This window comes from Thunnus albacares, chromosome 3 (assembly GCF_914725855.1).
Source record: "Thunnus albacares chromosome 3, fThuAlb1.1, whole genome shotgun sequence".
Classification (NCBI taxonomy): Eukaryota; Metazoa; Chordata; class Actinopteri; order Scombriformes; family Scombridae; genus Thunnus; species Thunnus albacares.
In genome coordinates, this window is record NC_058108.1 from 7,134,968 (window position 1) to 7,150,231 (window position 15,264).

Genomic DNA, 15,264 nt, shown 5'->3' on the forward strand with positions numbered 1-15,264 from the left:
GCTTGATTCAGTCACATCATTGTACTGTGAGCCTGTGGTAGCAGGAAACACAGAGACACAAGGAGTCTGTTTTATGACAGGGATTTAACATATGGCCAGAGGGCTCAGCAGCTGTTTCATGAAATGAAAATAATAATAAAAATGTGATATAATTTGCAGCAATCTGATTTACTACCCAAATAAAAGTTTATAGCCTGACATACTGTATTAAAAAAAACAGCACAAGAACAGACAAATATTTTCCACCATATTTTAATTCCGAAATCATTAATTAATGATCAACAAAATTCACACTGTGGGTCCCTCCCGTTTCATTTCTGTGTTCACAAAGTTGGGCTTACAATAACTGATACTGGCTGATCAATAGTAACTCACATTGTTGAGGAACTCTTGAACGTATGAACATGCATCACACACTCATTCTCTCAGGCTGAGCTGAGCTTGTCGCTCTCTTTTTAATTTATCCTAGGATGAGAGTGCAGGGTTATTAAAATGCTCATAGGAGGATCCTTCAGGCTGTTGGCATTGATATCATTCACACGTTACTATACTGTCCCCTGCAGGACAGATAATGTAAGGCAACATAGCAGGCACGGCACAGAGAAATGCTTAGTTTCACCATTATATCACCGAACCAAGGTGAAACTTAAGGTAAAGCTTTATTTTCCAGACCGCTTCATTTTATACTGTTTTCTGAGTAATTTGCAGGTATTAAACTGTTAATTTATAGGACATTTTACAACAAGCGTGGTGCAGTTTGGTACAAATTATAAAAAAAAATAAAAATTAAAAAAAAAGTATTAAGTTGGTTTAGTTGTAAGTGCCCACTCATTATATTTGGGTTAAATACATTGTTGTTAATTTGCAAAGATTCTTACTAAATTAGACTCTTAACTGACAGAAAATACTTAAGTTTTCTGTGTGTAGTTTTGTGTGTCAAACAATATATGTATTAGCATATAATTTCCTAAAAGTAGCTGCAGTGTTATATCTTTCTTGTTCTTAGGACATTTCTTTGAAAAAGTTATGTAATTTGGTAATATATAAGATGTGCTCATTATAGAGCTTTTAAGAAAAAAACTTAATACACTAATATGTAGTATGACACACAAAACTATACATTGAAACCTATATATTTTTGCACATTAACAACTACATATGAACCCAAATATAATGAGTGGACACTTTCCAATTAAACCACTTAAAATTTTTCCTGTTTTTCTTATAATTTCTTACTAAATTCCACCACCACCTTTCTGTAAAATGTCCTAAAAATTAACTGTTATATACCTGCAAATTACACAGAATATTTCCAGGAAATTTGTATAAAATCAAAGGACCTGTAAAATAAAGCTTTACCAAACTTATCATGGGACAATAACTGATCAGAACTGCAAAACATTAGATTGCTCTCCATAGTAACCAGTAACATTTTAAATTCAAAACATTTTCATTTATACTTTTAGAACATGTTAAAGTATACAGCATGTTTCTATGCAGCAGGTTAGTCCGTACGAGTCCAGGGTTTTAATAAAGTGCCTTATAAAAGAGAGTAGCATCCTGAGTCATAAAGTCTGACATGCATTCAGCTAGACGTAACAGTAACATTACAGAGGGAAATGTTACACGTACACTTGTACTGTACAGCAGTTCTCTACAGGCTTCATCAACTGGCATCTCTATTCAAACAGTAAGATTTAAGAGATAAAGTGGTTGTACAGAAATTATGTTAATAAAAAGGAAAAAAAAAAAAAATCATCATCTGCTTCACAGTTTCCCCACTAACTCTCACCTTGCTTAAAAACATGAGACAAACGAGCTTGGTCCTCCCCTCTTCAAAAGATTTGAGAGTGAAATGATGACAGTGGATTGGAATGAAGCAAAGGGGTAAAAGTTAATGACATTTGAACGTATTAGTAATTGATTTCCAGTTCTAAAATAATAATAATTAGGTAATAAGAAGACAAACAAATAAATCAACACTGTAAAATGTAGGGTGCGTCACACTTGGTCACCACTGATGGGAATGATGATGTAATTACAAACAGTTCAGTCAGTCATGTCTTAGTAATGGCTTTTGGGAAATATTATAGACTCTCTGGTCAGAATGGCACTGATATGAAGGCTACGTTGTGTTAGTTTACAGCTTTTCAAGTACATTTTGTACTTTGTCATGAATCATCAACACAGTCCTAAGTGTTGTAGAGGACTACAGGAAACACATTTCTGCTATGCACCACTGGTAGATTGAGCTTTACTGTAGAGGTTAAAACATAAATCACAAGATCTGATTTGGAATTAGTCAAAGACAATATTTAGTCTGCCATCATCATGACAGTATCAAAATTAACACTTAATCTGAGTATGTCCTGACACGTACCTCACTGTACCTGAAATTATAATGGACACTCAAATTAAACATCTGCTTAAACATCTCTTCTCTCTGAAGTTGGCAGGTCATTCTAATAACCCCATTACCATCACCTTCTTAGCATCATATTGATAATCTATATAGACAGAGTAAATCGTCTGTTGTTTCAATGTTCATCAATCCCAAAAGTTGGTGCTGTGAATTTTCAAAATCATTTCATTTCTAGCCGTGAGACAGAGGTAGAGCAAAAGGAAAACATGCACGAGCCCATAAAACTGTACATGACTTCCTTTCTTCCCTTCTTTTCTTGTAAATGGTAAGAGCAGAGCAATGATGGGGTATCATGTACGGCGGTGACAGTGTCGGCGGGGGTCGGAGAGTGGCCGGTAACAGAGAGCGTGCTCAGGAGATGATGCGAATGCCGAAGTATTTTTTGAGCTGTTCGAGGAAGATGAAGGTGAGCACTGTGTGGGGAATCAAGCGGATCCCTGCTGGGACAAGACCCTGCAAACAAAATATGGTTACAGATTAAAATTGGATGTTTTCTCCTATTACATCTGTCATTTTAAAGCTACTATGCCTAATCAGTACTTTAGTATGAAACAAATACTTTGAGCAGGTGAACCAAGGAGAACTGGTGGTATTTTTAAGGCAAACTGTGGTCACACCAAATATTGATTTCATTTAAGTTTCTTCTGTTTACTGGACTTTGTTTGAAGTTAGTTGATGAATAAAAACTATTTATAGCATTATTTTTGAAAGCCGACTCACTTTACTTTTAGTGCCTGAAACATTTTCACTGTACTTTCCTTATAAGACTCTCCATCTCTAAAACTCAAAGAACCCTAACAGGTGTTAAACTATGACAGGTACTAAAATATTTACAACTATGGCAGAACTTTGGACTTGGACAGGGCGTAAGAATCTAAAATTAAAAAGTCAATACTGCTTTAGCGCTGACTTTAAGTATTTTAATAAATAGTATTATTGTTAATTGATTACTGGTTAGCAACTATCATGTCCCTTAATTATGTAGTTAAATGTCACCATTGCCTCTTTGTCAGTAGTCATACCATTATCAATACCTGGGCACTTGGTCTTGGTTTGTCATTTTCAGCCTTTTAGGATACAATGCCTGCAGTGTCTTCTGTAATTTCAATTTTCTTTTACAGCTAAATTCTTATCATGGCCAATACTTTCCTCGCTATACCGCCTACCGCCTAGATATGACTTGAATGGTTAGACAGGACAGGAGCTGAATCTTTGACTGCTGTACTACAGCCAGGAAACCGCTCTAACTGATCAGGATGAGTCAAAGCACTCAAGAGAGCCCCTAACAGGAAGTGAAAGGACTGAAATAATACATTACGAGTATTTGTAAAGCCCCTTTGATTAAAACTGGCACTTAAAAACCACAACTGTTACTGTGTATATGTGTTGGACTGATTTCTAACCTTGTAAAATGCCAGGGGCCCCAGCCTGGCAGTTTCTTGCAAGCAATGTGTCACCCCCTGAGGAGAGAGACACAATGGGTGAGAGTGAACACTGAGAAATGGAGACTGATAAGACTGATAAGCAGAAACAGAAAGGAATGAAAAGATTAGAGGAGACAATGAAGAGAGATACGAAGGGATTCCACTCACTGTGTACTCTCCTTTTGAGCTCATCAGCCTCGTCTTTAGTACATCCAGTGGTTGACACAAGAACGTAGCGCAGCCTCCCTACAGACGGACAGTTCACGCTGAGGTCAGTTGGCGAAAGAAACTTTACACTGACTCAATCAGGCTTCCAGTACACACCAGTCCAACAATTAAAGTAACATGGTACTTACAGCAATGAAACTGGAAAGAAAGTGTGTCAATATGTTGTCTCCCATCACCCCTGTTCCCAACACGAGCTGCTTAGCCTGGTCATAACACGCCAACTAAAAAGGGAGAAAAAATAAGACAAGATTTAATGATAAAAAGAAAAAACCTGTACAGAAGAATCTGTGCTGATTTATATACTACCGCTTTACCACATGAGGCCTCATTTCTCACTCTCTGAACAGCTTGACTTCCCCATAACTGTGTGTAATGAGCCTCAGGAAATCAAGCAAACGACTGGCCTGATATTACTCATGGGAACGGCTCTGAGATTGAATCAAATTACCTCACTGTGTGCCGCCACCAGGTCATGAGAAGACTCAAAAACCCACAATCATTCACTGCTTTTAAATCAGGCCTGCCCTGATGTGAAACACGACTCTCATATCCATCTGTGTTCTCTCTTTGCACTTGGAAGCCATGAGATCCACCATCAAAATCTGGCATCAATTTAGATGTTTTTGGAGAAAATACCCCAAGTATCAATCTGTCAATTTTAAAGCCCTATGTGTAGGATTTGCAAATGTCAGACTTTGGCAGCCCCCAGTGGTAGAAAGTGTATTGTAAATGTGGGATCATGGGAGACTCTTCAAAATGGAAATGCTTTCTGTAGATAATATGTTTATAGTATATTTAGATCATGCCCAGTTTTGTTCTAACCTACGATGCATTTTACATCACATAATATTGTGGGTATTCAAGCCTGTGACCTAATCCATACAAATATTGATTGAATCGATGAATGTTTTGGACTAATTGGATGTGAACAGCAGCATCAGTGCTACAGCATGAAGCCAGTTTCCTTTGAAAGGTTTTGCCCATACAGACTTTCAAAGAGTTAAGTGAGGCCAAGGCCGTATGGATTCATGCATAATGCATCGTGTTAAAATGGAACCATTTGAACAGATAGTCTATTCATCTAAGAAATTGCTTCAGCAATGATAAATTAGTGTGCCTTTAACTCAATTTAGATCAGTTATCTTATTACAGGACGTACAGACAGATTCATAATTTTTACATACCCTTTAATGTAACTAATAAATATCTTCTTCATAATTTAACATCCATTTTATTTAAATTGCGATAGCGTTACCCCTGGTAGAAATAAAGTGATGTAAAGAAATAAAAGTTGCTCTTCACTTTCCTAAGAAACACCTGCAAGCATTTTAAAGGAAGGTTTCACATTTTCTACTTGCAATGCCAAAAAACCCAAAAAGGTTCATGATGATAAATTTCAGCCCATCATCAGACTCGCCTGTCCGACAGTGACCATCGCTCCTCTGCTGGAGGCCATGGTGGCTCCTGAGAACAGTTTCCTCACACCCTCTGTGGGACAGGACACAGGTCAGAGGTCAGAGGTCAGGCATGATGCTACTATGTGCTTTGCATGAAGTTACATGTTGTACAATAATCTGCTTGGGATTTACCTTCTCTGAAGACTCTGAAGAGCCCATCAATGGCATGTTTATAGCTGGAGGAAACAAACACATTCAGGGTTAAATGTGACAAAGAGAGTTAGAATGTCTTTATTGGTGATTTTCAGTTATCGGTTAGTGACGACACTCACTTTCTCCTCAGTTCTGGTGGTAGTTTCATGTCATTCTGCATCCTAGAAGCAAAATCAGATCTTTTGAAAAAAAAATGCTAAAGCCAGGACCAAAAAATAAACCCTAAACAGCTTTTCACTGTATAGATATGTATTTATTAATGTGAATCAGTTTAGTGTCATGTCATGTTACCTGACATTCACCATGTCAGCCGGCGTGCCAACAAACCCACCAGTGAAACCTGTTGGCAGAGAAATCTTGTTGGCACACAAACTTGTGTGGATGATACTAGATGTGAGACAGTGGGGGAAAATCAGAGGGAGGCAGAATGTGCGTATGTGTGTGTGTGTGTGTTCCCACCTCCGAAGGCTCCCAGCAGGACCTTCTGGTAGAAGGGCATGGGGCCCTTGTTTGTGCTGCCCATCATATCCCTCACTGTCTCATAGATGGCAAATCTGGTGAGGGAATAGGACATCTGAGGGAAGAGGAGAGGGGAAGGGAGGAGAGGAATCAGTCCAGCAGAGGGCTGTGTCCTATTCTTTCCTCATTATTTAACATTTTCTTTTTTAACCACTGGGAGGAAACGATGGTAACATAAGCACTTCCATTCATGTGTCAGAGATCTTTATCCTGCATGGTCAACAGACTGCTGTACTTCAATGCTTTATAAAACTATCCTATTGATAATACCCTGCTGCCACAAACCAATATTTGTTCAACAACTCAATCACATGAAGTCGGTCATTACAACATGACATGTTTCAACTGCAAAGAAGGTGGTCAGTGCGCACATCCAACAGGTATAGAACAAAAAAAACAAAAAAAAAAAACAGCAAGGAAACAAGGAAAAAGGAGATGTTGTCTGCACACTGAATTTTCCTCTTGTAGGTTGAAACATTGCATTGATATAAATTATCTTGGTAGCTTGCAAAATTCAGGGTGTGACTGAAATGAAACTGAGTTTGTCCACACCCTGAATTTTGCAAGCTGCTACTACTCCCTCTGACCAGAAAAAAAGCTAAACTTGGTAGTTAAAAAAGCTAAAAAAAAAAAAAACCCACACAACTCAAACTTAATTCCAGTAAAAAAAAAAAACAGGCTGACACTAAATCATTTTTCATAACTAGCATTTCTACATGGAAGAAAGCAGGGTCAATTGTGTAAAGTGTGAATTTCAACAGAATATATATTCTGCTGCATATGTATTTTTACATAATACTGATGGAACCTTACAGGCTTACACAACACACAGGTTCAAAAGCCATTCACACACACACACACACACACACACACACACACACACACACACACACACACACACACACACACACACACACACACACACACAGACCTGTCGACAAAGGGAAGCAGAGAGGCCATTGTAAAGAGCCAGCACTCCGTTGTTCTTCACCACATGAACAGCCATCCCCACCATCCTCTTCTTCACCTCCTGCTGTGTCTGCAGGTGTACCTGGAAAGACAGTCACAGAGTAGGATTGATGTTACCTTTATTACCATGCTAGCCACGGCATTTACATCATTTAACAGGAGATTACTATGTTCACATTTATGAACATAGAGGATGCATGGTCCTGTTTTCTTCTCTTGCTCTGTTTCGTGGGGTAACTTGGAGAAACCAGTTGAAAATTTAGACAACTAAATGCGTCAATATTGTCTATTAAAGAGGTATTCCAGTAGAGCTGCAACAATTAGACGATTAATCGATTAGTTGCCAACCATTAAATGTTTGATATTACATGATTTATATCAATATTATATAATTTGATAATCGATTCATCGTTTTTAGTTATTTTTTTAAGAAGAAAAGTCAAAATTGTCTGATTCCAGCTTATCAAATGTGAATATTTTCTGGTTTCTTTAGTCTTCCATGACAGTAAACTGAGTATCTTTGGGTTGTGGACTGTTGGTCAGGAGTGCAGAACAGAATAATGTTTAACACAGGCTGTTAATGGTATAACAATATACCAAAGCATGTCGTAACTGTGTGCGTATGTGTGTTTGTGTGTGAGATCCTTGTCCGAGGAGGTCAGAAGCTCTACAACATGGCCTTTGTCCTCTCTTCTAATCAGTATTTCAGTTTGAAGTCCAGTGTTTACCCTAGGTTGACTGCTTCTGGCTTGGAGGGGGAGTCAGTCCACCTTAAGTGAGCTTGGTCAGGTTTGGCTAATCCACTGTTGCTAACTTTGGGGCTTCAATAGACTGTAGTCTATGCTGTACATTTACTGCCATATAGACAACTTACTGCTTACCGTTTCCTCTGCTCTGCTCACATTCACTGTCACTTTTCTGCTGCTCACTCAACTGCACACACACTACACACACACACATTATGCACTGCCTTTAACAGAGCTATGCTACTCTTATAACAGTACATTTCACGTAGATGTCCTTTGAAGGGAGGGGGAGAGGGAGGATGACTCAAAACAATTCTACGGTAACACAGGGTGTTATCGTGCTTGTGCAGCTTGCGACTGAAAATCATTAGTAGCCCATTTATATTAACGATTGTGTAAATTTTAGCAGTGGCACTCATAATTTTGCAGCAGTGGAATGAATATAGGGGAAACACTGGAGTCCTTTGAATCATCACTAGCCCTCTTTATAGGGCTGCTTGATTCAGCTCATCTTTCTTTTATAATTTAATCTAATCTATTCAAACAGCCAAGATTGAAACTGATTTCAAGACAAACCAAGTCAGATGGCAAGTTAAACACTTGGTCACTTCACACTTATTTTGTTAAGGTGTCAAACTTGAAGATCTCCGTTTCATTTTCTTTGGTGACACCATATGGCCATAAGTTGTAATTGCAGGTGTGTTGTTCTTTTGAGTGGATGACATTAATTAATTACTCTTAATGGCTTTTTACTTGCAAAGTTTTTATTGCACTTACAGTAACGTGACGAGTATAGTTGTCGACAACTCGAGTAATAATCAATACTGCAAATGCAAGGGCTTTCATCAGCAGGCCATAGGCTCAATCACCATTGTGTTACCCTATCCAGTGATAGTGACTTAACAGACATTTATTTAATGAAAAACTTCAGAAATCTTCAAGTTTACCACTTTAATGCACCCACAAATCCCAAAACATCCTTCCAGCTCTGTGAGTTGAGGAGTATCAGTAGTGACGTTGGAAGAAAGAGCTTTGGGAAAACTACTGGTTGCACAGACAAAATCAGGAAATTAATTACGATACCGTTACATATGCATATATAACATATGCTGCTGTCTACATAAAGATTACCTTTTCAATTATTTTGTACTGTGAGTCATAGCTTATTAGATATTTGTAACAATAATGCTTCCACAGTTTTGAACATTCGGACACTTGAGTGTCAAACCTGGCTTGCCTCAAAGGGTGCCCTCGTGGACAAAAAAATTGCCCAAACTTCATATTTTCCTGATTCTCTCAAAATTCCCTCAAAATATTTGTCATGTCATTTCAATGTACACTTCTCCATCGTCACATGACTTCTAAAAGAAGAAATGAAAACAACTCTGTAGCTGTAGGCACAGTGAAGCTTTCAGCTAAATGCTTACATCAGCATACAGACACACTCACACTGACAATGCTAACATGCTGATGTTTAGCAGGTATAATGTTCACCATCTTAGTTTAGCGTGTTAGCATGCTAACATTTGCTAATTAGCACTAAAGACATCCAATAGTTGTCAAGATATTTCAGTCAGGATCAAAGTAGCCATGCTGCTAGTCTAATTACTTGCAAAATAACTTCAGGAAATTTAAACTGCATGTAGGCACAATTAATTTTAACTGCACGATAATTTTGGAATTTTCCTTAAAGCTCTGATAAGTGAATCACAAAATGTGTTAAGACGCCATATTGAGTCATCAGCACGCTTATGTGTGTAAGCACATGCCCACTCATGCATCATGGTGAAGTATTACACCCAGATGAGTTTGTCTTAATCAGATGGTGGAATGGATGTTTGGGTTAACACAACAGAGGAAATCTATAAAACATGACTTTCCACTCTGCCGTGTGACACCTGTTTATTAAAGCCCTACTTCCTTGCTGAAAACCACATTCAAATTCTCTCTTATCCAAAACACACTTCACTCCCTCTAAATGGAGCTGTTAGCTTTTCCAGGAATGTGGTACAGCATTAAAAAGCCATTAATTTTTTAAGCTCATCGTCTGCCTCATTGTCCGGTAATAGAGGTAACAGCTCGGAGGTTGGCTGTGTGCTCATTCTTTTTTTTTTTTTTTTTTTATTCTACAATGGCAATGAATGTGCAATAATGTTATTTAACTCATGCATGTTTTGGGCCAAATGTGATATTTATGCTGCACAGGAGGGCTGAGTCATAATTTTATAATCATTTATCAACTTCCAGCAGAATAATCTTTGCCTAAATGAAAGACTCTAAGCAAGCTGCGATCAAAATTTAACAAAATAAGTTAATGAAGTTTTTGTTTTACCTGTTGGAAGAGTTGGTCTCATGTAATACATAACAGCAGGGCACTTTTTGTTGCTTATTAGGCTATTTCATATGTGATTTTTCAAATTTTAATCATGATACTGGAAAATATCCTCATTAATCATGATTTTAGCTGTATCACCCAGCCTTACAGCAAAGAAATTAACACTGGCATATTCAGAACACTAAAAACACAATCATTAAACTTCCATTCATTGTGTATCTCAGGCATGTATCCGTTGCTGAAGGAGTTCAAATGTTCATCACGAGAGAAACAATCTACTCTGACAGAAGATAAGTGAGACAGTGCTTCCTCTAGCTTTTATCACACACTTGCAGCAAGTATTAGCTGTCCTTGAAATTATCTAAACTTATATTAACTAGATTTTCGTTCCAAGTTGCAGTTATGTACAATACACAAGGCTCCCACTCTTACATTTCAGTGAGCGTGAGTGATGATTATTCACTGAGAATGAGTTCTGTAGTGTTCTTTAAGTTTAATTTAAGTGTTTAATGGCATTTTGTACCGTAGAATTATAGTTGCTATTGCCTATTATTATTATTGACTTTTTGAGGTGCATTCCTGTTGGAAAATGAGATGCTGTACGAACATGAACCTGTTGGATCCTCCACTAATCAGCACGTGCTTATTCCTGATGGGAATCAAGCACACAGTGAATCTGATGAAGTCAGAGTCTGAGTGTAGTTCACTGCTTTTGTTTTAATGTAATCCATTAATGTGTCAATCCTAGTATCCTTGTATGTGCTGAAATATTGTTTAACCACACTTGAGAGGCATTTAAATAAAAAACCCTGTAGAGTAGAGGGTCTCCTCATGAAAGCACCAGGCCTGACTGTGGACTAAATGGTGTCACCTATATCCAACACCATTATCATTCCTCACCTGACTGCTACTTCAGCTGTTTGATTGGTCTAATACCACATGACCATATACAGCACAGTGCAATCTGTAAGTGTTTGGACAGTGACACATTCTTTTGTTCTACTTGCTTTGTACTCTGTCCTCATTTCTTCCCATTAAAAGAGGAGTTTTTCCTTGCCACTGTCGCCAAAGTGCTTGCTCATTGGGGAATAGTTGGGTCTCTGTAAATTAAAGAGTATGGTCTAGACCTGCTTTATGTGGAAGGTGCCCTGAGATGACTTTTGTTGTGATTTGGTGCTATATAAATGAAACTGAATTGAATTGAAAATACTCCAGTACAATAGATCCAAAAAGAAGCAATCGCTTTGAAGATCAAGTACTGACTTTCAGATTTAACTTGAGGCAGTTTATATCCATATTGAGTGAACAGGGTAAGACATGTAGCCATGTCATAAGGGGAATAAAGTGTCACCCTCAGACACTAAATCTAAAGGTATGAATGTACTCATGGCCTGCACCCTACTCTACTCAACAAAAGCCACATACTGTATGTGGGAAAAACCCTAAATGACTGCTGTGTTAATTGTACTTTGTGTTGCTTGCTTCTTGCAGTAAGTACCATGCAGCTTTTATCACAGCCTGAAATAGTGTCCTCAATAAGCACTCTTGTGCACAAATGGTCATTATCACACAATATCCTAAAGTTCAAGAAGGCAAACTACAAAATGAGGCACTCAGGTGCAGTGCATTAAAGCTTTGCTCAAGTATACAGAGAAAACCAATTTAAAACTGCGTGTGTGACATTAAGGACTTCAATAAAAAAACATTTTTAAGAGATGGTGGGGATAACAAAACTGTACTCTCTCAAACATAACACAACTTTCCTGCACTAAACCTTCAGCTGCACCTGACGAGTACTTTTAAAAATCAAAAGCAGTTTTAAATGGGTTTGCAAAACTTTTCTCATTCTCAGTGAAGGGTGCCAACTACTCATTAAAATAGTCTAACTTTTTGCGGACTTAATTTCTTTAGAAATGTTTCAGCGGATTAGATCAAAACTCCACAGAATTCACCAAGCACAGCTACTGTGTTTCGGGACTCACGCACTCGCTCTCAAGTCCTACATGAAAGACACATTCTTTGTGTTTTTCCAAGTAGTCCCACATATAGACCCTGATGTTGTCATGTGCAGTCAGTCTGGATATTCAGTTCTGTGTCAGTTCTATCACTGAAATACTATACGTAGTGCAGTGATGAAGACATTCTGAAATAACTACATGGATAGACAAAACAATGTAAAAAGTCAATTTCAATTGAACTTTTAAGTTAAACTTTTTTTGTCTTATACTAATATCATTTAACATTTATCATTTAATATCATTTAACAAGCAGGTTAGAGCAGAAACGCACTACAGCAGACATTTTTACTACAAAGTGATGATTACCAGCCTGGTCTACATGATTACACACCACATGACTTCCTGAGGGCCAGTTAGTGTCATCAGGGTCATGTGGTGCTGTACTCAATACCACCAGGACAGGCATGCAAGTGAAGTGAGTATACTGGTGTTCATCCTCTCTCTGTATACTAGTATGTGGCAAAGATGAACAATAGTGAATATGTAGAAAGTCACTGGGCCACACACACACCTGCTATCAGGCATGTCAGACATGTGGCTTATGAAGGTTTTTGAAAAGACAATTCCTGTGGTCAGTGTCATATTTCCATATTATATTTATCTCAATAAAACATAACTACCAAATGTAAAAGTTAAGGCAGTTAAATAAAATTAACTCAACTGGTTTTCACTAACAGTGTTTGGCTGACCATGTGCCCTACAACCTGTGCCCTTTATTTTATCTGCCTTGTACATCCTCATACACATTGCAGTGATACCACATGAGAGATGAGATATCTTAGCAATGCCACGGTCACTAAAGGCTCACTACAACTCAGGATAATTTATAAGCACACAGTAATATGAGTCGCCAGGAGGTAAATAACTACAGTGGAAAGATAGCCTGCTGTTCAGGCCTGGACTCCTCTACACACCACTGGGGGGTTTCCCACTGTCCCTTTCAGACCCCTCACCTTGAGGAGATCCAGAGGATGCGTGCAGCAGGCTGCCCCGCAGGACGCCAGCCCACCGAAATACCACCGTGACATGCGTTTCTCGGTCATGGCTCCGTGCTCTGCCGTTGTCCGGTGCAGCTACAGCGGTAACTTCCTTTCTCCCAGTCCGCCTCGACACGCTTGCCCGCCCGCTCTGTCGGCTTCCTGGCCTGCAGGGTATAGCTGGCAGTAGCTTGTGGTCTACAGGACACGGATAACCTCGTTAATATTCAAACATTCCGATAAGAGACTGCGCCACGGTACGGGGGACTTTGGGCTCCGGCAGCACCACGCACACTCACGCCACATAATGTGCGTGTATGCATGTACAAAAAAAAAAAAAAGTGTGTGTGTGTGTGCACACTGTCTGCTATGTTGTGGCCACGATGCGCAGCGCAATAGGAAGCAGCTGTACACGGAGGAGAGGAGCGCAGCCAATTGCCACCGTGGACCACGGAGCTGCCTACCCGCCCCGGGGCCTGAGATCCAAAGGTCGACAGCCGGGTATGAGAAAGCTAAATCCACGAACAGCACAAACTCACATACTCCACTTTCACCACTACGAACTGTCACGCGGGTTTTAAAGTGACACGCATCCTTCCTGCAGCTGTGCAGAGTCGAAAAATACAGCCTGTCTCTTTAAGAGGACAATACTCGACATTCTCACCCGAGCAGAAGAGTCAGTTACTACCACGAAAAATCGTGTCTGAATATAACGTTGTGTCACAGGTTATTAAGACTACAGTGAAGTTAACTGCATAAAGAATGATATAGTGTACAATATGAGGTTTAATCAGAGGCGGCTGTATTTCATGAAAAACAAGTCTTTGACTGGATACAGCAGTGGTGGAAGAAGTATATTCACATACTTTAGTGAAAAATACTGCAGTCTAAAAATACTCCATTACAAGTCCTGAATTCAAAATGTTACTTAAGTAAACGTACAGACGTATTATGAGCAAAATGTACTTAAAGTATCAAAAGTAAAAGTACTCACTATGCAGACTGGCTTTTAGAGCATTAATAGTATGTTCTTGTTTTTTTATCACTAACAAATACATTCAGTGTTGTAGTTTATCATCATAAATCTTAATCTGAAAAGATAAGATTTTAAGAATTAGATTAACATTACCTGATATAGGTTTATGAAGACAGTTAGTGTTAGCTAAGGGGCTAGTTGAAAAGCCAGGTGATCAGTGTATTTACCCAGTGTTTTCAGTTAAGCAAGCAAAGCACACAAATCTAATGAACATAGCATGTTGCATGGAGACAACAGGAAATAGATAAATCATTATATTTCTGCAAAAAAAAGGAAACTAAAGACTTGAAAAATAAAATGAGCTAGTAAGATATAAATAAAAGTTTGAAAAAGGTAAAAATATAAGGTTTACATTTGTGTTTACACTCCATCTACACCCTTAATTATGTAACTCAGTTTTTAGTGATGTAATCAATTAAAGGATATTTTTGACCAACTGATAAGCTTTTACTTTCTTTTGTCAGTTTTGGTGCGTCATACCTCTGAATACAAAAGATAACTTACATAAGCATTGCAAATATTAATGAAAGACTAAATAAAAATCAAAATTAGCTACTAATAATCTATTATGCATCACAAAATTAAATCAATTTAGTTATTTTTAATTATTAAAATGATCTCATTGGTGTGCCATCAGTGTGGGCAAAGCTAAGTTTAAAAAGAGAACTTACTGTGTATACTCCAGAGCGCAAAGTGAGATCTGAGACATTAACCTTTCCTTATGTTAATGCTTAAAATTGTCATATAGCATGTGCCAAATTTTGTCACAATGAGCACAACTGTTGTGCTTTACTTATTCAAATTTGAATTTTTCAATTTAGGCTTGCTGGAATGATCTTTTCTCACTATATCTAGAGAAGAGAGGAAGGACATACACTGAAAATAAACTCACAGGGTTTAAATTACAATGGCCTGAATTAGGAAAGTTACAGACTTGTTCCTTTCCAAAACAGAGGCATGCACTTTTGGCACAGTCTAGA

General features: G+C 38.3%; 1 protein-coding gene across 1 annotated transcript; it reads right to left on the bottom strand.

Annotated features, from left to right (window-relative positions):
• Positions 1–236: 236 nt before the first annotated feature.
• On the bottom strand, positions 237–14,633 carry slc25a10b (solute carrier family 25 member 10b). Its single transcript, XM_044346040.1, has 11 exons — positions 13,225–14,633; positions 7,135–7,254; positions 6,144–6,258; positions 5,976–6,024; positions 5,804–5,845; positions 5,664–5,707; positions 5,492–5,562; positions 4,203–4,295; positions 4,015–4,092; positions 3,826–3,882; positions 237–2,875 (listed from the first exon to the last, which is right to left on the bottom strand). The coding sequence occupies exons 1-11, from the start codon at positions 13,312–13,314 to the stop codon at positions 2,774–2,776; spliced, it is 861 nt and encodes a 286-aa protein (XP_044201975.1). The 5' UTR covers positions 13,315–14,633; the 3' UTR covers positions 237–2,773.
• Positions 14,634–15,264: the final 631 nt, after the last annotated feature.

Excerpts from the sequence above, each read along its gene's own strand:
- slc25a10b (XM_044346040.1), bottom strand. The coding sequence starts at position 13,314 with ATGACCGAGAAACGCATGTCACGGTGGTATTTCGGTGGGCTGGCGTCC. Across the intron at positions 6,025-6,143 it reads CCTGCTGGGAGCCTTCGGAG|GTTTCACTGGTGGGTTTGTT; the intron begins GTGGGAACACAC and ends CTCTGCCAACAG. Across the intron at positions 5,708-5,803 it reads CCACCAGAACTGAGGAGAAA|CTATAAACATGCCATTGATG; the intron begins GTGAGTGTCGTC and ends TGTTTCCTCCAG.